General features: G+C 44.5%; 1 protein-coding gene across 1 annotated transcript in view; it reads right to left on the minus strand.

The window, feature by feature from the left end:
• Nucleotides 1-22,823, minus strand: part of WWOX (WW domain containing oxidoreductase) — a 973,003-nt gene that overhangs the window by 664,276 nt on the left and 285,904 nt on the right. Inside the window, exon 8 of the mRNA XM_079906570.1 lies at nucleotides 21,736-22,000. Coding sequence (XP_079762696.1) covers nucleotides 21,736-22,000 — 265 coding nt within the window. The remainder of the gene's footprint in view (nucleotides 1-21,735; nucleotides 22,001-22,823) is intronic.

Here is a 22,823-nt window from a genome sequence, read left to right on the forward strand (position 1 = left end):
ACACCTTGCCTTCTCAGGGGTGTCCTTTCAGCCAGCCTGACATTTCACGAAGCGTTGTAAAGAATTTCTTCAGGAGCCTTTCCCACGGATGGACACCACCCATGCGTACCTGGGAGGGCACCTCAGCCAGGTGCACTGCACCTGAAATAGCCCCACGCGTCCTAAAAATGTCAATCTCAAGCGCAAAATGCCTGGTGCCACGCCTTTATCTTCTTTCCTGTTTTCCTCCTGGCACTGCAAGACCAAATCTGTTCCAGTGAACACAGGATTGCAGTGGGGTATGGATCTGACACCGGGCAAATACCTCCCCTTAGCAAAGGCAAATACAACAAAAGTTCGACAAGCCTCCAAGCCAGTGTGTATAAATGTCACTGCACCTGGGAAGAGGGGACATCCAAGGCCACTTATGGAATCCCGGTTCTCCCAGGGCGGTGGGTAAGGGTTGCCGTGGTGCCTTCCAAGGGGGACACGCGCTGGGGCCCGAGAGAAAACGGCTGGGACGGGGCGAGACTCGGGGCCGCAGTCACAGTTTGGATGCTCTCGGTGTGGCCTCTGCCTGGATCCTCAGAGCTAATCAAGGGGAAACATAACTGGTCCAGGCGGCGGGGTGAGTTTACAACAACTGACAGTAACTATAACATACGCCAGTTTGTATTGAGATGTTATTGTACCTTTCCAGTTCTAATCACCAATTATGACTCTATTACTCCTGCCTGGCAGTTCATCTGCTCCTGTCTCCGCTCAGGGCGACTTGCAGACGGACCTCTGATCTCCCGGTTCCACTCCAGTGAGCGCTCAGCACGGAGGCTGTCATCTGCAGACGCTGAAGACGGGAGGCCTTGCCTGGGCTGAGATAACTGTACCTGACCTTACAACAATTTACTAAGGAAATACCTGCTTAATAGCGGTGCGAGCGCAGCTTCCTCTATGCTCACCAAGGCCCTGCAAATTAGTGACAACGGGATAAATCTATGGCCGGCTCACCAGACACTTCATTAAATCACTGTTCTCTTGCCTTGTAGCGCGCTAATAGAATCACAGCCCTCGTTAGCTACTGAATAAAAGATCAATCACAGACTTTGAAAGCTCTTGCTACCAGCTTCCAGAGGAAACAAGCAGAAAGGAAAAAAAAAAAAAAGGAGAGCGAGCAAGACAGAGAGACAGAGAGAGAGAGACTCAGGATCGTCGCTGAGATTCTGAATGGTCTCGCTGCAAGTTGCTTCAATTACCTTTTCCACAACTGGCTCCAAGTGCAATACTCAGAGGAACTTGTTAAGCCTGCTTTCAAGAACGGCACTCTAATATATGACTGTTAGACCCTGGTCAAAAGTTCATAATGTGCATATGTAAAAAGGTACTAAATTGCCTGAGGGCTAAAACCAGAGGAGTTTAATTGTAGCAAAATGCTAAAAGTGGTCTGTTGAGGGTCCTTCTGTGGGGATGCTGCTGGCTCTGGCTGACTGAAGCACAGAACATAAAAGCCTTACAACAATATTTCCCTAAATGCTGGGGCAACTGCCAGCAATTGCTATTGCATGAAGGTTGCGGTTAAAGAAAAACATTTTCCTCCCCTAAAATAAATAGAGTCTTAAGAACTGCTGCAGCCTGTAATTCGAAGGCGTGATGGAAAAAGGGAGGGCTCGGTGATAATAAATACGGGATCAGTCCCAGGGCATGTCCGATCTCCTCGAGGTGTGTTTTTACACGGGGCACGTGGAAGGGATTCAGGCGGAGCCAGGAAGGGTTTGGGGACTGTAAGGGGCTCTGATTTTGCAAACAGCTTTGCGCTGAAATGACAGCTGCTCCTGGCTGCCTTGCCCGTCGCCGGGTGACGTGTACTCACGTGGGGATCCTCGCAAAGAGCCCCGTTTGGCTTGTCTTTACTTCGTCTTTCGTAACACGAGATCAAGTCCCAGCAACACACAGCTGGCTTACTTGGATGGGTTTCTCCTGCCCAGAATTCTCTACCTTCTCAAAACATACTAATTAGCACCTCATTTGGATAAATGACGATACAAGAGCAGGGCATGGTGACTCAGAATGCTAGGAGGGCCTGTGTTAAATATAGGACACCCAGGGGAAACTAGGATTTGGTAGGTAGGCTTTCTGATTTGAAAGAATCATTTGTGAAAGTTAAGGTCGGCTTTCCATGGGTAGTGAATTCTTTAATCAAGTTTTATATATATATGTATATGTGTGTGTGTGTGTGTGTGTGTACATGTGTGTATATATATGTGTATGTATACACACACACACACATCTCTCAGACATGAAATTCTACACATTTCTTGTAGCACCAAACTCACACAGAAGACAACACAGCAACAACCAGATGGTTTGACAACCACCAGCGCCGGGCTGGATGCCTACTAGTGAAGTATGAAACTCGGGCTGCAGTGCTGGTTAAATATGTGGCGAGAATTTGGTAAACAAGATGAGCAACACCCATATCCCTACAGATATCTGGGGGCCCGATTTCCTCCACATTATTCCCCAAGGAAAACATTTCCAAACTTGCAGTGACGTACAGGTGATGCTTCCTGATAGAGCAAATTCAAAATTCAACTGGAATAAAGCATCCATTTAGTATTTACTGTCACCTGAATTGCTCAAGGATCCCTCCACCTTGAAGGTCCAATCCTTGCTACGTCACCTGGATTGGTTCGGAATACATTGCAGTTCATATTTTAAGACGGATCAAGTCTACTCTTTAGTTCTTGAAAAGGTCATTGGACAAGTCTGCCCTATGCCATGCCAGTTTTCTCTCTGACAAATTGCAAACCTGAGTTATTCAGGCCAATGTTCTACAGAAGGAACAGGCAACTTCAGAATGCCTTGTTCAGTTCGATCTCTGTTCTATTCTCCAGCAGGTTTGGAGAAACCCATGCACTTGAAGCACTTGTATTCCAAGAGGAAAGGACAGAAAAGGCCCAGAAAGAGTACACTGAAAGACGGCTTGTTAAATTGACAGCAACTGAGGAAAAGACAAAGTACAAACTGCTCCCCGTTGCCATCAGAAACGGCAGCTCACTAATCCCCCTCCATCCCTCGATTCCTCCCAGGCCTCGGGTCACACAGGTCAAAGGGCAGGACTGAACCCATCCTTACAATGTGTCTCTGTTCTACTCCTGACCACAGATGGTCCCAAAGGACAGAAGAGCAGGCCAGCTCCTTGGCAATATGTCACGCTTGACCCATAGGACCAAACCCACGAAATCGAGCTCAGCCCTGGGGTTAGGGATGGAACCCACAGAAGCCTTGGCATACATGGGGAGCTCGTGCTTCCAGAGCACTAAGACGCAAAGGGCAGGGCACATGCGTTTGGGTCAGACGCTCAGCTCTGCAGCTTACTTGCAGCAGGACTGAGGCCAGTCACTCAAGGCTTCCATTTCCTCATCTGTAAAATGGGTATAATAATTCACAACCCAATAGCTTCCTGTGAAAGTAAAGTAAGTGCAAGAACATATAAGAAGTACCTGGCCCATTGCCTGACGCTGAACAAATGCTTCTCTGCCCTCCCACATCAACTGTGTAACTCAGAAAACAACTCAAAGGATACTCAACTGACAACACTCCAGACAGGACCGTCCTAAAATATGCTTGCCGTTTCCAATACGATTTCAACAGAAAGCCATGTGGACTCTCTGGGAAACAGAGTATTCTAGGAATGACTTCATCTGTCTAATAGTGTCACCCACACTTAAGCGTCAATTTAAATATGGGAACGAAGGAGACTGAGTATAAGCTAACAGTGTGCATGCAGGTGCAAGTTTACAAGCCGGTTACCCAGAACCCATTGAAAAGCATGACAATGATATTGGTGACTCACTGCTTCCATTCTAAGCCAGCTTCTTAAAGACCAACAGAAGACTCCAGAGGCTACCTTGAGAATTCATGGGCAGCTTTTACTGTCTCAGGTTACCGAGCGGCACCTCACCTGTGCTGGATGGATTTCCATTCCTACTTTGCTGCAAGTACATCCCACCCCCACCCCAGCTCCCCATGTGAAACCTAAGAATGAATTCACACCAAAAGTCACAGTGAATGTGCTAAGTGACAGCGGAGAGGCCCAAGTCAAGAGGGTAAAGTGACATCCAGAGAAATGAGGGTGAATCTCCTGCCGAAAATGCGACAGTCTAATACCATGTGTAAAAGAATATCCTAAAATATCCTAACAACAGTAATAATAAACTAGCTCTGATTTTTAAAACCATCAGCAAAATGCCCATCACCCATGGATCAGGCCGCTGTGTGGATCTGGGTTTATGGGCACTAGAGAAACACCGCCTGCTGCAGGGTTACCTTGCAGGGAAGTGCGCAGTCTGACATTATGAGAATTCTGTGTCACCTCCACACTCGGGGGTCCCTGTGTTTAACTCTCTGCACACCGCGTGAGCCTGGAGTCCCAGGAGTTGCTGGTTTGCAGCTGAGCAAGTTCAGGCACCAACCACGCTTGATTAATTCCCAGAGAGAGGAGGGAGCCAGCGTGGATATCTGGTCCCTCACTGCAAGAAAATGACTTGGGATGTACATGAAGAGAAACAACCAGGTATTTCTCTATGTCTTGAAGTATCAATACTTTCTTAAATGCCACTTTCTTGAACTTCCCCTACTGTGTCTGTCAATAAAATATGTGTATGGGGCAGGCAGACGTCTGGAATGATGGGAAATCTGCCTATGGGATGCCTATACCACCCTACCTGCAACACATGACCTCCCCACCCCCACCCCGAGCTTCAGTACCAACCCTGACAGAGGTCCCGGAGTTGTGTACTTTTGTCCTGGATGGACAGAAATTGCTGAGACTGACAGGTAAAACTTTCCAAAAGAAAACGGCTTCTAGAACTGAACCATGAAGATCTCTTGGGTATCAGAGCAACACCCAAGTTCCTATGCGGCTAAACTTTGGGTAATTCATTAAGAAAAAAAGGCAAAATAAGAGCAAGCTAATCAAAGGTGGTTCTGAGATGGTCCAAAATCAGTTTAGAGGAGCTCTGTCACGCACCAATGGGTTTCATTATTCCATTATACACAACTTCTTGAGTTTCTAAAACTGAATCTGGCCATGTTTCATCTGTAACATCAAGCAGGCCTTCAGGCTGACTGAGAATGTAAACAAGCTACCGATACAACTGTAAAATACTTAGCTGCCTTTAAACGAGAAGAATATCTGGGCAAACCTCAGCAGCCTTTAACGACGGCACATGCAAGTGCAGAAAGTAAAATGGGCCCCATAAAAAGCCACCGGAGACGGCTCAGTTCACCCCACCACGCAAGCTGCTGGCGGATCAGTTCTTCCAAGGTCACCCGCTGGCCTCCATTTAAAAATACTATAATCTGTTCGTTTACTAATATTATCCCTCCAGGTTATACTTAACAGGGGCAACTAACCTGGGAAAACTTCAAGTAGTCATGTAAGTGAAGTAAATTAAATACCGAGGTGACATGGGGAACGGAAATTGTTGGAAATGAAGGTTTTTCTAATCCGCTCAAGGCCCAGTAAGGATGTACTAATCAGTCCATCGTTCTTTTTCCCCACGTTCTACAAGCTAATTCCACCCCAGCCCACACACGGGCGAAACAGAACGCCACCTATTGGCATCCGCCGGTACTCACGTGAGCTTATATATATGTATTTCTGTGTGTATATACACACATAAACACACATACATTTTTAATATCAGACTGTCTTCCTTACTACTAATGCTAAAAATTAGTCGATTTATATTCTGTTTATTTTTTTAAATGCTGCATAATGATATAATTTAAAATGACCACATATGCTCTACATGTGGGGTAAGAAAATAAGTAAACGTTTAAGTCAAATAATGCTATACCAATGAAACAAAGCAACTGATTGGCAGGGAATGGGAGAGGGTGAAATAAATACTGTAATGGAATCTGTAGACCACGATGGACCAGATCAAGCTGTGCACAGTTCATCTCTGGGGGATTCCTCACTTTCCTCATCGAGAAACAAGGGACAGTCAGGAAAGTCCCCGAGTCCAGCGAAAGCTGCTCAGTTCACGTTGTGTTTATATGTCCCCCTCTGTGCTCCCCGTGAATGCTGTCAAACCAGAGACTCTCATAAGAAGGGCTATTAAGATTTCCCAAAAGAAAGCTTAGCGTTTAGGGAATAAAAATTTGTGAATTTTTTAAAAAGTCAAGAAAAAGAGTTTTTGTATTTCCATCCACTACCTTTAGTGGAATTCACCCTCAGTCGATGAGGACAAACGTGTAAGTCACAAAGCAACACTTACATAGTAAAGCTCTGTACCCCAAGGCCTGTAATTACTCATTACCTTGAAAGGACCAAGAGAACAAGCAGCAGATCTGGGCCAAATGAAAAAGCTTTGCTTCGTTTTATTCAAGGTGGGGGAAATGGTATATTTGCAGAAGAACTTCTGCTGCAAAAAAGCAGGATAATCCTGCTTCAGAAGAGCCATGATCTGAGACCTGAGGAAGGGCCTGGAAAGGCCTTTAATGAGGCCCACAGTAACAAAACAAACAAAAAGGGGACAGACACACACAGGCAGAACATTACCAGCCGGTGTGAACATATGCCAATTCCACTAAGCACAGAGCAGATTAAAATCACAGGATGGGCACACATCATATGGCATTTCAACATCAGATACACCAACCTTCCAGGGGCATCGTTTCAGACAGCACTTGCAGAAACGCTGCCAGCCCACGAGAGGATGTGCATCTTTGCCGTTCACCATGCAAACAGCTCTTTACAAGGATGATCGGTCAGTGCTACGGGTGCTAACTCGACAGTTCCGTCATCCGATGGCACTGCAAATGGCATTACATGTTTCAAACCGCGTTAACATGGTTTGTTAGTGTTGATACTCACTAACAGGCCACAGCTATTTAAATCATGAATAGGCATGATAATTTCTATACAAAGTATGGGGAAGGGACACACGTGGATGTTCTAAATGTTCTCTTCCTAAAATCTGTCTTACATCATTCGTTAACTGTCATCACCCAAAAGACAGAACTAGATGTTTCCGAGGACCGCAGGCTCACGATTCTAGGGATTATTTATTGAGATAAACAATGGACCTATTTGAAGGAAAAATATTTTATGTCAAAATACAGTCCCATATTGACTTCCCTGGTGGCGCAGTGGTTAAGAATCCGCCTGCCAATGCAGGGGATGTGGGTTCGATCCCTGGTCCAGGAAGATCCCACAGGCCGCGGAGCAACGAAGCCCGTGCGCCACAACTACTGAGCCTGTGCTCTAGAGCCCGTGAACCACATCGACTGAGCCAGTGTGCCACAACTACTGAAGCCCGCGCGCCTAGAGCCTGTGCTCTGCAACAAAGACAAGCCACAGCAATGAGAAGCCCGTGCACTGCAATGAAGAGTGGCCCCTGCTCACCGCAACTAGAGAAAGCCCCTGTGCAGCAATGAAGACCCAATGCAGCCAAAAATAAATAAATAAATAAAATCAAGAAAAAAAAATGTATATAGTCCCATACTACCTCTATCAGATATCCTCAAGCAAGAATTTAACACAACTGCTTTAAAAAAGATACAAGAGACAAGAAAGGATAATGTTTTGTTACGCCTCAAGTAAAACTTAACTATCAGATAGTTTACTGTCCTTATTTGTTTATGCATGCACGCATACATGGGCATTTCAGCAAATTCATACACAGATGTGTATACCCCACAGGTAGTCTTGCCCATTTATCTCCCATATTCAGCTACCACATCAAAAGTTGTGTATCACAATCATCGTCATCATCTTACCACCATCATCCATCAGTTTTAATCTGAGACCGTGCAATCCCAAATCCGTTGGCTGGACCACACTCCAGTCTTTGCTATAACACTGATCCTACCTTGAGTTAAACTTTGAAACTTTGTTCTTCATGATTTTTTCGCACTGATTTTGATTTTTTGGCAACACTGCACTAAAATGTTGCTTATCTCGATTACTGAGGTTTTTTTTGTAGCACCCCCTTAAATTCTGTCCCTAGTCCTAGACTCGGCACTACCATTGCTGCAGTCTTTTCTCCTTTTTGTGTTTACATGCTTGGTAAAGATGTCCATTCTACAACTTCATCTGACGACTCTCATGTCTTCCCCCAAGGCAGAAAAGCACTGTGTGTCCTGTGGTGCCCCCCATCTCCTTTCACCCTAATGTTCTTTACATCTGCAGCCCTTTCAACATAAGCACCCAGAGGCCAAGGAAAATGACTTGCTCTCTTTTGAATTTTCTACCCCTTAAGTCAACACACGCAGTACTCAATGAACGTTTATCAGATGAGACCAGACCGAACAATTTTAGAGCAGAAATTTTCAGAGGGGAGATTTTGATAGAGTGCATGGTGAAACCAATAGTGGCTGGTAAAAATGGGTCACAGTGAGCACTTTAAAAAATGAAATACAACAAAAAGAACAGCAGAGGACACTGCCCATAGCTGGAGTACTATTTGGTAAAATTTCTGTTTCAGATACAGGCATATTATACACAGACAGACTTACATGGATATGCGTAAGTGTGTATGTACCGGTTTGCAACATAAAAAACCTGGGGAATAACCAAAAAAGTGTTTGAAAGACACTGTTCTGAAACAGCAGTAGGATCCCCTGATCTGTCATCTACCGCTCGCCCTGCCACGGCACAGAAAAGGCAGGAGTCCCAAAGTCATCAAAGTCTTTGGAAGTTTGAGAAAGAATCATATTATCAACATGTTCAGAGACCAGTCCTGAATAACTGAGAAACACTACAGTGGACTCCACTGGAGTGCAATTGCTGCAGAATTTCTTAGGCATTAGCTAAGAAATGAATATTGGCCTTTTATCAAATGAATAACATTTTTCTGGTTGAAAGAACCATTACAAATATATATGAAAAAAACAGGTCCTGGTGAAAAGGATTTCATGAAAATAAATTTTTTTTTTAAAACCAACCGCTTAACTCTCATTGTACTGTTTAAAAACTCGATCAAGGTATTTAATTGACTTAATGGAATTCACCTTGTATTGGACCCCAATGAAAAAAATTGATCAGTGTTGATATAGGTCTGATTAAATGTTTTATTCATCAACGAAGAATTTTTTAAAAGCCTCAGGATGAAAATAGTATGCTGAAATTGCTGGCTTTAGCTTCCTCTCCCCACTAGCAGGCTGTCTAAGTGTACATGCCTATCTGCATGATATAACAAACAAGCCCACTTACTGAGTCTTTACCGTCTGCTAGCACCCACGTGCACTGTCATCACTAGCTCCTCTTGTCTTAATAAACCATCTTCAGGTAACTGAATACTATATACATAAGTTCCTCACAAAGATATATTTTAAGATATAAACAGCTTACTGGAAAGCAACAGTGGGCAAAGGGGAAAGAGAAAAGTCGAGAAATAAAAAGGAAAAGACCAAAAAAGGAATAAATAAATATTTATTAGGACGCTGGAGAACTGTGATTAGATATAAACACATACACAAACACATCCATATCGGATTAAAAGCTTACTATCCGGGCAGCTGGCATATTGCTGGATAGCAATCAATAACTAGTATTATGTAAATCGTGTGGGAAAAAAACGTAAAAAGAAAAAGGTGAAAACTTTCCGAAGTTCTGAAGACAGGCTGCTTTAATTTTACTTTTTTCAAAGGGTGTTGCGAAATCTCTTTCCCTGAGCACAGACAATACAGACGTATGTCCAAAAGTACAGACCAAGATAAAGTTGCTTTTGGTCTGGTGTTATGAAGAGATTCAATGGAATATGCCTCTGCTTTGAAATAAATCACTTTGTTAATTCCTATCTGACCTGCTCCAAAGAAAGGATTTAAGGTGACTTGGGGAAAGAACAAGCACAGACGAAGGTGAACAAAATGTATCAGAGTCATTAAAGACCAGAGGAAGTTGATACGCTACCATCAGCATTAATATGATTTGATAAAGCACAGAATTGGAATAGAAGCTCCGACAATACACGATGTTATAATTGCGTTATCGAGAGGAAGGCATTATGGTAGCTCCGGGGTCTTGCTTGGAGTTCACACTTCAAGGGCATTTCTCAGGAGCAGCAGCTTGATATGTTTTGAGGCCGAATGAGAGAAAAAGATCTTTGACAACAGCTTCCTACCTGTCCTTGGAAATCATTAAATTTCAGGAAAGTTCACATTAACCGGAAGGATACAAAGAAAACTAGACTGTGCCCCAGGGTTGAGCTGTGCCTTAATCCTCCAACAATCCTTTAAAGATGTGGGAACTATGTCCCCTTTTTACAGAGAAAAAGAGAACCCGAGGCCCAGAGAGGTAGTGTGACTTGCCCCTGATGACGAGGGTCACCAGGAGGAAGGGCTGGGATTCGGAGCCTGGTTTCTTCAACTTGGAAGCCCACGCATGGCCTTTCTGCTACAAGGCAAGGCATTCCTGTTTCACAAAATGGGTCAACATGCTCTTCTCAGCCGTACCCACCTCGTTCTGTTGGGAGTGGGCTGTGGGAACGGAATGAGTGGGCCGTGTCATGTGTTGACACATGAGAGGTGCTCAGAACAGGGCTCTCGGCACAGGTGAGTCCTACTCGGTGTGACCTGCTGCTGCTGTTGTTCTCAGCTGCCCTTGTCCTCGAGGCCTACAGAACATACGCTTATTCAGGGAAAACTCACAGTCAATCCCCCATCCTGCACAGAATACAGGTCAAATCTGCACATCACAGCCCAACATGGAGGCATGCCAGGTAGACTTGGCGAAGATAAGCTAAATTTTTAATTTTGTTTTTGACTTTGGCTTTGGCTGGAAAAGACCTTCGCTCTGGGTTCAAATACAAAGTCGACAGAGACAAAGCGACGTTGGAAGATGTTATGCACCAGCTTGAGTTTAAGCGAAAGCAAACTGCAGCAGAGAAAAGACCGTTCCAGGTTCAGGATAAAGAAATCTGGTGTGTTCCCCTACTTTTCATCCACAAGAAATATGCCAGCTCATTTCTAATGTTTGTAACAGAGGGAATAAAAAGACAGGAAATCTATATTATTTTCACGACTGGATATACTTCTTTGAAATAAGTTGCTTTTTTTTTTTTTTTTTTTTTTTTACTTCTAAACCTCTTCTTAATGCCTTCTTTATAGGAAATGCGCTCAGGGTTAATGCTGAGATTTCAGCCATTCTACCCATTACTTGGTCTTTGATGGTTCTAAAGAGTCAACAAAGAGACAAATGGCACACAGCACACACCCAAGGCAGCCAGGGAAGTTATGTTCTAAGAAGGAAAAACAGACTGACTGCATTCACCTGCCTAGGAATATTAAACCATCCCCCCAAATTCTAAAGTTCCCAGATTTTACAGGTTTTTTTTTTTTTTTTTCTTCTGAAGAGTGAGAATACTAAGAAAACATTAGGAAGGTCTCAGTAGTTGATATACAGTATTTTTTTTGGATCTCGCAAATAGACTTTTTATAACTTTTCTGTGAAAGGAGGGCCTCTCTGGCTCAGATTACTTGGACACTCGTACTGTTTATTCTTCCCTTTTTTGAGCAGTCAGAAGAGATTTCTCTCAGTACTTCAAATAAATAAGATATCCAGCTGAACAAACACCATGCACTCCTGTGGATTACTTTGGCTTCATAAAGAATATTTCACTTTCTTTTTTTCAAACATGTAAATGATTAAAGAGACCCCATCATATGAAACCCAAGGAAAAAATGTATCAAGTGATGCAGATTCTGTACATGGTAGGAGATGGAGAAGCAGAAAGCCCCTGCTGGGGAGAAGGGCACGATCTTTCACGGGGGAAATTAGAATATTACTAAATAAGACATTTCACATATTGTACATCTTAACAGGAGTGGCTTTGTAACGTGAAAACCAAACTGCAGTGTTCAAAATCAATCTCTTTTTTTTCCGAAAACAGCAAAATACTAGTTGTTTTTCTTTCCTTCTTAGATTCCTACTTAAAAACAGATCCCAAAACTACAACAACGACAAAAATACAGAGTCTGGAATAAGAATAATATTCCACGTGGGATTTGAAATGATTGGTGAGCCTTATCTACCTTTATGGCTTAAAAAAAAAAAAGAAGTCCAGGATCTCTGGACAATTTTTGAAACTCAAAATTCGGCAATAGGTGTTTCTTTAGAGAGAAAATGTGGGCCACTCGTGAACACGGCCCCCTCTCAAACAGCATGAAAACAAATACCTGACTTGAGGAAACACAATCCATACGTTTCTTTATTCTCTTCATGAGACAAAAATGCATAAACAGCCGTGTATTTTTTTTCAACGGTTGCATCTGGCACCTCTCAGCCCAGAAAGAGGAAAGACAAGAATGCAGAAAGGATGAAACAGGAGAACAACAAGGCAAAGACACAGGCATCAATAACGAATGCTATGGCTTAAGGCCAAGAACCGGCAAGACCTATGAGTAAATCTGCCACCAGACAGCTTACCGAAAGGCGCACACACACACACACACACACACACACACACACACACGCACACAAAAGACTAAATAAAACTGAATTTGAAAAGTGTGGTAGGCAGCCTCTAAGCCGCTATGCTCCCATGTTTCCTGGTACTGACACCACTGTGAGATCCTCTCCCTGTGAATGTGGATCACACCCACTGATTTCCTTCTACCAAACAGAATGGACTAAAGTTATGAGATATCCCTTCTGGAGTTTGGTTATACAGGGCTGTGACTCCAAAGAACCGAGAGAGAGGCCCACGGCTAAAAGGCAGAGAGGAAACAAAGTCCTCAGTATTCTAGGCCATAAAGAACTGAACCCTGCCAACAGGCCCACAAGCTTGGAAGTGGGCCCTTCCCCAGCTGAGCCTTGAAACGGCGACAGCTGGGCTGACACCTTGACTGCAACTCACAGGTTGACCCTGAAGCAGAGAGGCCGGGTTCCAGACCCACAGAAACTGGGAGATAAGCAGAAAGGGTGTCACAAAAGGGCACAGGCTGAAATAGCTGCTTATGAGGAAAAACACTCTGATGTGTTGGATCAGCGTCCGCCCTGACTCGACCCTCTACTGCTTCACTCTCCTTCTCCCGACTCTGGCGAGGCTGGATAGGTCTGCGTTTCACAAACCGTATCCCCGCATGCTCCATGCTCACAAGTCAACTGCGGTGCAGTAAGAGCTGCTGAAAGTTTGGAACCTGGGATCTAAAAGAGGCACAGGAGAATTCTGCAGCTGAAACAGTACCTTTGGAATCTTCTAGGCCGGTCATTCCCAAGGGTAAGCCCAACATTTTCAATACTGAGAACAATGGCCAAGGGAGCAATGAAATGGTTTTCCCTGAAGTCGAATGTACTCAACTGAAAGGGCTGCTTTCTGTCCCACCATCATGTCCTGCCTACAGTTTCTGGCATTTCAACGTCTATTCTTTTACAAAATTATGGTGACAGTCTATGGTGGTGGGTTTGTCTTTCATCCAGAGTTTTCAGAGTAAAGCATATGAGCCTGCACTAGTCTCCTTTTTGAAAAATTTCCTTTCAAATTACACTGTAAAATCCAAAACCCATGGGACAACTAATCTTGGTTAAAGGACTCATTTTACAGATAGGAACATGGAGGCCCAGAAAGGGGATATGACTTGCTCAGACACACACAATTGCTTGGTTACAGCAAACTCTAAAACTACATTCAGAAAGACAAGATACAAAGATGTAAACCCACGAGCGTGGAGCCTGGCACTTAGTAGGTCCTCAGGGAAGATGAGAAGACATCTTGCACTGATGTTCAATGTATTCGTTCATCTCAGTGTAGTAAGAAGGGGAGGGTGTGGATTTCAGCTTCTGAACAATGCGGAACCCCAGATTCGAGTTCTCCTATTGCCGCTGGAAAAACACTACCTTCCGCCTCACGAGGAAAAATCAACATGTCCGGTGAGTTATAAGAAAATCAATGTTCACAGAAGAAACGTCTCAGAAACATCATCGCAGGGCAACACCAACTCCTGGCATGTGTTTAACCGTGCTGGCCTCCAATATCGAAACTGTGCGGCAGCCAAAAATCATTGGAAAGAAGTATGAAATTGGAGAAAAGGAAACTGGAGGGGGAGGATCAAAGAAGGCTCCACCAACTTAAAAGTAATAAAAAGAGCTAGGAAGAGAGTTAAAAAGAGGCAATGCATTACCCGAGAGCCAGCGGGGACGCAGAAGAAAAGGAAACGCGGAAGATAAAACTAGGGGAATTTCAAATCTCGGTTAAGTGTTCATTAAAAAATTTGTCACACGTATTAAGGCCAGAGAGTCATTTCTTTCCCCCTCTCAGGCACTCATTCGGGAACAAAGGCCCAACCAGACTTAAAACACAGAAAGGCAAGGCAGAGAAAAATACAGCCATGAAGAGCCCTGGCCTCACAAAGCCAAGCATACTTTCCTCCTCCTCTTTGTTTCCAACGAGAAAGGGGGACTCCTTCCTCAAAGCTAAGGGGTACTCACACAGGCCGCCAGGAGGGCTTACGTTATGCACTGTGGGTCCAGGCCTGGTCCCCATTCCGTATGTTGTCCAGCTCTTCCTCGGGGCTGTATATGGTTTTTTCATGCCTAATATTCACAGGGAAAATTAGATCTTCTGTGACAGACACGGGGCTGTCATTAGGGGAATGGGTATTTGCAAGCAACGGGAAGTAACACAGCCCTTTCCTTGTTTGAAAAAATGATGATGATAAAAACATGTCTACTGCACAGCTAGCCTACTCTGAATGCTATACACTCATGATCTTCCACTCTCGACGCATGTCAACGAGAGCAACGCCAGTGAGTGTTTACTGAACACCCAGCACATGGATGCTACACATTCATGGTCCCGTTCAATTCTCAACACGAGCCCATACACACGGATGCTAGCCAGGGTCTGAAATGTGCCCGAGAGTTAGCGTGGGACGGAGCTGGGGTTGGATCTGAGAGCTGCCCGGCTCTGAAGTGTTTCTTTCCCACGCCTTGCTGTTCTCCTTACGCATCTTCTCTCCATACTCTCACCACTGGGTGGATCCCTCGTGTCTCCCCTGACCAGGGGTTCAGGGGCGGGGGGCTGACCCCATGGACCAGCTGTGTGACTCTGGGGGCAGGGGGTCCCCCTAGCCTCATCCGCTTCTGTACCTACACATTCTGAACTGCAATCCCCTGCCCACCTCAGAGAGACTCATGAAAAAGGATGGATTCAAGATTGTCCTTCATTAAGCACCTAACTGTCTTTCGTTTATTTATTTACAAGTATTTACTGAGCACGTACCTTATGGACCAGGGATACAGCAGTGTGAAGGCAAAAACAGCACTTTCAAGACGGACAGTAAACACAAAACTATGGGAGTTGTTTCTCTAAATTGCATTTCTGTTAAACGTTACGAAGGACAAATTCTGGGGTCCTTCATTCATTCCCCGGCACATATAGATGGAGCGTTATGACACGTCAGACAGTATCACACGATAAGCACTGACTCTTATGAGAGCACAGAATGGAGGGTCCTGACCAAGGCTTCATCTAAGGAGGCTTCCTTGAAGTGTGATGTTTGCGTTGAGTTTTGAAGGATGAGCAGAAAGTAACTAAGCAGGGAGGGAAAGGTGTGTTCTAGACTGAAGGGCAGTGCACTTCAGCAACCTGGAGAAGGAAGGAGAATGGTGCCAGAAGTGGCTTGAGGTAAAGCTGGGTGAGTGGAAGGGGACCAGATGAGGCCAGGTGCCTCCCATTTAATTCGTACTTGCTTTCACAATGACCCTATAACATAGACAGCATTCCCATTAGACAGATGAGCAAGCTCTATGTACACCTGTTCAATAGGGCCTGCTCAAAAGCCATTATCCTACCCTTTTTCCTTGCCATCAGATCTTGCCTCCCACCCCGGAAACACAAAATGCCAATATGCACTCTTCCAGCCTCCCTTGTACCCAGGATCTGGACGGGTGGCTCAATCCTGGCCAGTGGGAGCTGAGAAGTCTACGAGGGAGGACAGTTTTGAGACAGAATGTTCTCCTCCTTGATAAAGGAGGAAGGCATGCAAAGAGGGGCCTCATCCCTCTCACCCTTACTTCAGAGTTTATCACACAGGATGCAACGGTTGGTGTTGCTGCAGCCGTCTTATAATCATGAGGAAAAAGCCAAGACAATCACAGCGGAGCTGCCTAAATATTAGCTAAAGAAGCCCCTGGCTGCCTACGGACTTCTGGATATATGAGAAAAACAAACCTCTGATACGCCAACCACTTTTAACTGGGTGTTGAGTCCCAGTCCAAAACATCTAAACTGATGATAGAAAATGAGCCTGAGAGAGGGTGAATCGTTTCAAAATTATACAACTAAAAGAAAGAGGGGAAACCTGAATTGTGAACACATGCCTAATGATTCTAAATCCTATGCTCTTTTTCATTCCACCATATCCCTTAGACTTCAAATTGGGCAAACACTGCAAACCTTAAAGCTCCGGACAGAATTGAGAGATGATGAATAAAACCAATGCTAATGATAATCCTGGAAAGTAACAAGAATGTTTGAGGCTGCGGGGATGTGGCTTCGGCGAGGGGAAGAAGCCACCGTGGAGGCGGGGGGGCGGGGTTTGCAGAAAAGCCCACGTGTGGCCCAACCACAGAGAGGTCCTAGGAGTCTGGTTTTCTAACATATCTGGCCTGGCAAGGGCAAGGCAGCCAAAGAATTCAACCCTCACTCAGGAGTCTCAAAATATTTAGATCAGTGAAGAATATGCTGAAATTTCCACTTTGAAAATTCTATTTCCTCCTCCCAACGCAGAAAAAGGCCCCCGCTTTTCTACTCCAATGTAACAATAAAGATTCAGACAGGGAGTTTTGTCCTTGATAGTATCCAGAGTGTAGTCAGCTGCAGGTATTTCATGGGGAGGGGTGGGGGGGAGTATTTTTCTAAAATACTAATTTAAAGAACAAATCAACATCTATTATCTCCTTCATTATGTTTTAAATTGTACAACTATAAATCACCCTGCAGCGGGTTATTCAAGGGCAGAATTACCAGGCTTGGCTTTCCCGAAGGTTAGAAGAACGACACCGTGTGCTTTTTCTAGCTATAATTTATAACTTTGCAACAGAACCAGCATCGCAGGCCCATCCATTAGCAGGGTAGCTGCGCATCTGTTAAAACTCAGCACAGTGACTGGCTTTGCGCGGCCCCAGGAAACGTAACCCAATCGTTTCAGAAGTTCGACAAACTTGAGCCGTTGTTATTTTTTTTTTTTAATGTAAAACGATTTGAAAACGCGGTTCCCTAAAACATCTGCTAAGCTCTTGCTACCCTAACACATGATACTCTTTCTACCGTTACCTGCCATCGCAAACATCTGGTTGCACAAAACACGCTAAGAGGCACGTGAGGGGGCTCAGCTTCAAATTTACATACTGATAGCAAAAGGCTGGCGTGGACCTAGGAACTTGAGCTAAGACGTTGTTTACCAGCACTTCAAGCGTATGTGGGGGAGAAAACGGGGAGAGGGTTCATTTCATGAAGGTGCTTTCAAACAGTTTAAAAAGGAGACACAACCACAGGACTGAATCTATGTGGCAGCGGCGGTGGTATATTTGACAAAGAAAATGAACTTGGACAAGTAGCTGGCAGAGGGTCTGCCAGCTGATATTTCATTTTCTTGAACAAGTTGGCTAAGTTCCCTATGCGTTTTAACTGCAAAATAAGGGGAGTGATTCTAACGTCAAACTGCTGTAAGCAATAAATGAAGACATATATGCTGATACGTAAAGCACCACAATGCCTGGCCTTACCTGCCAAGCTGCATCTTACTTGGGGGTATGGCAACCATAGCAAATAGACAGACCCACCTTTAAAAATCTCACAGATCACCAGATAATACAATATGCCTGATTTTGTGAAATAAGCCCCAGAGGGTAATACGTATGTATGAATATGTTACATACGCTAACATACAATATACATTAGTGCATCAATATGTAAAATGTAATTTTAGAGTATTTAAATAAAAAGCAAGCTAGAGAGATGGGAAAATAAGCAAATGACACACGTAAGATGGATGTCACTTCATAACTAGAAAGCTTCCAGCAAAGTTTAGTTTTTCCTTGAAGATGTTGCACAAGCAGCTAAGGAACCCTGCATCATTTTTAAAACAATACTTGAGACAATCCTATTCCCATTTTTAGCTATTACTTTAATTTTATTATAAATTGGAGGGAAGAGGGAAAAACGCTTTTCCCTCCGAAACCCCCATATAGCTGTCCTGACCTCTGTACCACAAGAGGAAGAAGTGTCAGAGACACGGCTCCACCAGTAGGGGTCACTGTGCTGAGAATTAATCCCTAAGAGTTTCTCATTAGTGATTATTATACTGCAGGCGGGCAAAATGGAAAAATTAATTAATTTCAAAGTGATAATGCATTTACAGCAACAATTAGGAATGTATAACTGTAAAAGGGCAACATTTAAAAGACAGATTACATTTAATAAAGTTGCACAAGAATATCCAATTGTAAAATTACTGATCTGCCACAATATTCCTTAAAGAGGCACTTAAAATAGCCTGACTCCACGAAGGGTGACCTAATTACGGTAACTAAAATCACCGCAGTCACAGCAAGTCACAGCAAATAAAAAAGGGACGTTTATATTAGAATACTGCTGTTTAATACCCCAGGGAGCCGGCTACAGTGGAGAAGGCAGGCAGGGCTCCCGGGCACAAGGCTGGCTGTGTTTCTAGTTTCCTTGACCTTGCGCGATGGAATGCACACTCCAGCAGCCCTCAGGTCAAAAGGAAAAGGCTTTGTCTGAAGTGCAAGGCAGAAAGGGCAAAGATGAAGCACAAACAGAACACTAGCCATTGGGAGACGGGAACCCTGAATCTATGCTCAGGTTCTCCATGAGCATTTAGGATCCAACTCCTACCCGGGGTGGGAATGGGGATGCAACCACATGGCTTAGGTCCAAAAACATGTTTGCATTAAAATGGCAGAAGTGCGCCCTTCATCCACAAAACAATGTCTTGTCGCGATGGAAGCAATGCCAAGCCCTGTATGGAAGGACAGAACATGAGGCTGGATCTGTAGTTCAGTCTGTCCTACCAGTGAAACAGTAGACCCCAGGTCTATACTGGTACAGAGTTCTGTCCCACATACAGAGTTCTACATTTTCGTCAAAGAGAAGTGACTAGCCGTGCGTTTGACAAGTCCAGGGCTCCCGTTCCATCTCTTTACGAACCTCAGTCGTACGGAACTCTGGGGTCTAAGAAACCCCACCAAATACCTAAATGTATAAAGATATGACACACCGTGAATCCATTACTGTCAATCCTCATGCCAACCTTTATCACCATTTTGGTTACGAGGGAACAAGCGCAGAAGGGTCAAGTGTCTTGCCCAAGCTCTCCCAACTCCAAGGGTAAGAGCTGGGGCTTGACCATCAGGATCCTAAGCAAGAGAGTCAGTAGGTCCACTGTCCCAGGCAGCAGCCTTCTCACACTTGCCACCACCAGGAAGTCATGTCCAATTTTCTAACACAGGCTAAGGGTTTACGTCCCCTGCCCTTTTATGGAACATTCCACCACTGCCAGTACAACTTAACCAAATCTGGGGGGTCTTTTGGTGACGTCTCCACTTTTCTCTAAACCTTCTCAAGGGTTATCTGCTCATTTTCCCAACCCCCCTCTCACCCAGGGCCACAGCCAGCAGGTCTTGTTTTATATGTTGCCCACGACTGCTCCCAGCGGGCACTTTCCCGCTGCGAGCACTGGGGACCAGGCTGGGGGGTGGCCGAAGCCTCTGTACACCGGCTGGTGAAGGAGGAGGAAAGAGCCACTGAGGCTGGGCATCGGGCACCACCGAGACCAGATCCCGGTGTGGTGCACATTCAGTGGGGAGCTTCTCCTAACTTCCTGCGCTGCCCAGCTGTATGGTGACACTCCTGTCTCAGTTTCCAACTCCACGCTCTTGTCTTCCCGTTGGCTTGAGTCCCGACTATAGTTACCAGCCAAACAGCAATATTCTGTGATCCCAACTCAGTTGCCTGCCTGACATAATTTGCTGGCGCTTTCAGAAATCCTCGTTACGTCCAAGGAGCAGACAATCCAGCCTGACTCGGCTAAACACGTTTATGTGCTGTGTTCATGTTAACTATTAGACAATGATCCCCTCCCCAAGAAACAACCATTCACTCCACCTTTTACTTTCCCAGAACTAGTCTTCTTCTTCCTTCCCACCTGCCCTTGTGCAGGGTTTTTAAGCCCTGTGGTCCCATCGCAGAGTAAGAGTGGCTACCATTTTCCATCAACAAGCCCTCATCCACGGGAGACCACACCCAATGGGGACATGGTTTCACCACCCGCCATCACAGTCCTTGTAGTCACAGCCCCGCGATGATTGGGCTGTTGGTCTTGAAGGTACAGGGCCAGCAGAAAATGAGAAAGGATGCTGTCCACTCCTCACCCCCTGCATAAACTTGAACAACTCATCCATGGTACTGTCAATGGCACTGACACCAGTCCAGGCCCATATTCTCCCTTATCATCTCTACTGAAGGACCTAACTTAAGACAACGAGCGGAAATCATGGTCAAAGATGTCCTCGTGGAGAACCTACTCTCACGCAATCATGGACAGTCTGCCGATGGGGAAGCTTCAGAATCCTGGGACACACACGCTTTCTCATTTTCCACCGGCCTTGGCCTTGGAGAACTGCTCTCCAGAGACTCTCCCACTTCTTCTTTTCTTTAAGTAGTCACCTCTTGGATTAAGTCTATTTGCTTTGCATAACAACCATCTGGTTGATGAAGATTAAAAAAGCACGCACTTACTTTCTCCTAGGCAGGTCAAAAGATTTTCCTTGCAGTTTTAAAAGCCATCCACAAACATGAAGCTCAATGAGGGTGGGTGGGAAGGGCTGCAGGAGAAGGCAGCAGACTGTATTCAGAGGCTATGGGATCATTTGCCCAGAACATCAGAGGTCAATGACTTGACTTTTGTTACTCCTAAAAGCCAAGGTGTTTCTGAGGATTACATGGTAGGTTTGCTTAACTGGAACACTGGTGTCCACTAAATAGGAAAACATTTTTTAAAGGCCTGTGTTTTAGAAAAGTACCATAAACCAAATATGTTGTATAAAAATGTGCATTCTTCATTCTAATGACTTCCTCCTCAAACTTCTTTCAGGGAAGAAGTTTCCAGATACAGTTGTTACAGGACCATCAAAAACAGAAAGAACTTCACACTTACCTTTGCGAACATGTCCAAATCTAACCACAGTCGTGTGATTCACCCAAAAGGACTTACCTTTGGAGAAGTAAAGAATAAAGTGCACCTGTAGCCCAACAAAAGGATTCTCCAGGAAAGGTTTACACCCATTAAAAGAAGAATTTAGAACAACAGATACAGATTCTCAATGGAAACAAAGGAATCACATCTGCTAATAATTCAAAAGGCATGAATCCATGTCATTCACCTACTAACACAAAACACAGTTTTGAAGGACTGTGCTTACTGAACCAAAAAAAAATCACATCGAAAGCAAACAGATCATCTCCATGAAGACGTTCAGCCACATATTAACACAATACTGAAAGAGCGCATCTTCTCTCTGGCCCTCCAAGACACCTCTAGAGAAACAGGTGCAATCTAAAGCCCACTGAAATGTGTCCAAGAGCCCTAAAGCCTGATGCTGTGATGATCAAAACCAGACTCATCCTCACAAGAGGTGAGAGGCGCAGAAAGCACGTGTGCCTGGGTTTCTCTAGGACCCTTTCCGTAAAGGCGCACTGGAGGTGTCTGCGGCGGCAGTTCACTTACCATGGACTTGGTGAAGGGTCTGGCCAAGGTGAAGAGCAGCGTGTACACCCACCAGCCTCGATGCAGGGAGGAGTACATCATGTTCCCGGGGTGCACCGCGTTCGACGTGACCCCACGCGGGGACAGGCGGCGGTGGAGTTCGCTGGAGAAGAGGATGTTACAGAGTTTGGACCGGTTGTAAGCCAGCATGGCCCAGTAGTCATTTTTCGATGGAGAAAGGCGGCTGAAGTCTAGTTTTCCAGAGGAATCATTAATATCTGTAAATCTTAAACAAACAAACAAACAAAAAGATATGAAACGGCCAGTCTCTGACTTCTTATATAGCGTTGTGTTTTTATTAGAAATCTGAGAAAAACTATGCAGAGATGATTGAAAACTCAATTGGGCAAACATCGAAACAAAGTCTCCTTAAAAATAGACAATGGGGATTTCACAATATAAACCATCGGGGTCCAAAGGCACACTTAATAAAGGCCCAAACTCATAAATGCAGCAGTCCCACTCCACCACCCCTGCCTCTAACATATATTTTTCAAAACCTTCAACAGGAAGTTCAAGGATAATTAAATTAAATGGAAAAACATCTTAAATAAAGGGCTGCTGCTTTTGGAAGCAGAAAGATATCGCATTCCTAACCTTTGACAGGGCTTCCCTGGGTTATTTTAGCCAATGCTTGCGTCCTGTATTATTTTCATTTGAGCATCCAAGTAAATATAGATGAGCCTTGCTGCCTCCAAGACTCTTTTGCAGATTAAAAATTAATGATTATAAAGGGGTTATAACCTTGGTGAGGTGCCACCAATAGTCTTCAACGTTTAAAAGATAAACGTAAACAAAGCCAAAAGAAGTTCTGGCAGAGCCGAACGTTTTTAAGTACATCCATGCCATGGACACACACAAATCAAAGCAAGTAGTTGATGTTTTATAATTGGGTCTGACGGAGTCGTTAAACACCAGCTGTTTGTTTCTTTCCTTTCTTTCTTTTTTTTTTTTTAAATAACAACAAAGTAGTGACTTCCCTAAAAAGCAAAAAAAAAAAAAAAAAAAAAAGATCATAACAGAAGGGATTTTCTAGACGACAGTCTCAT

This window comes from Stenella coeruleoalba (genome assembly GCF_951394435.1).
Source record: "Stenella coeruleoalba genome assembly, chromosome: 20".
NCBI classification, from domain to species: Eukaryota; Metazoa; Chordata; class Mammalia; order Artiodactyla; family Delphinidae; genus Stenella; species Stenella coeruleoalba.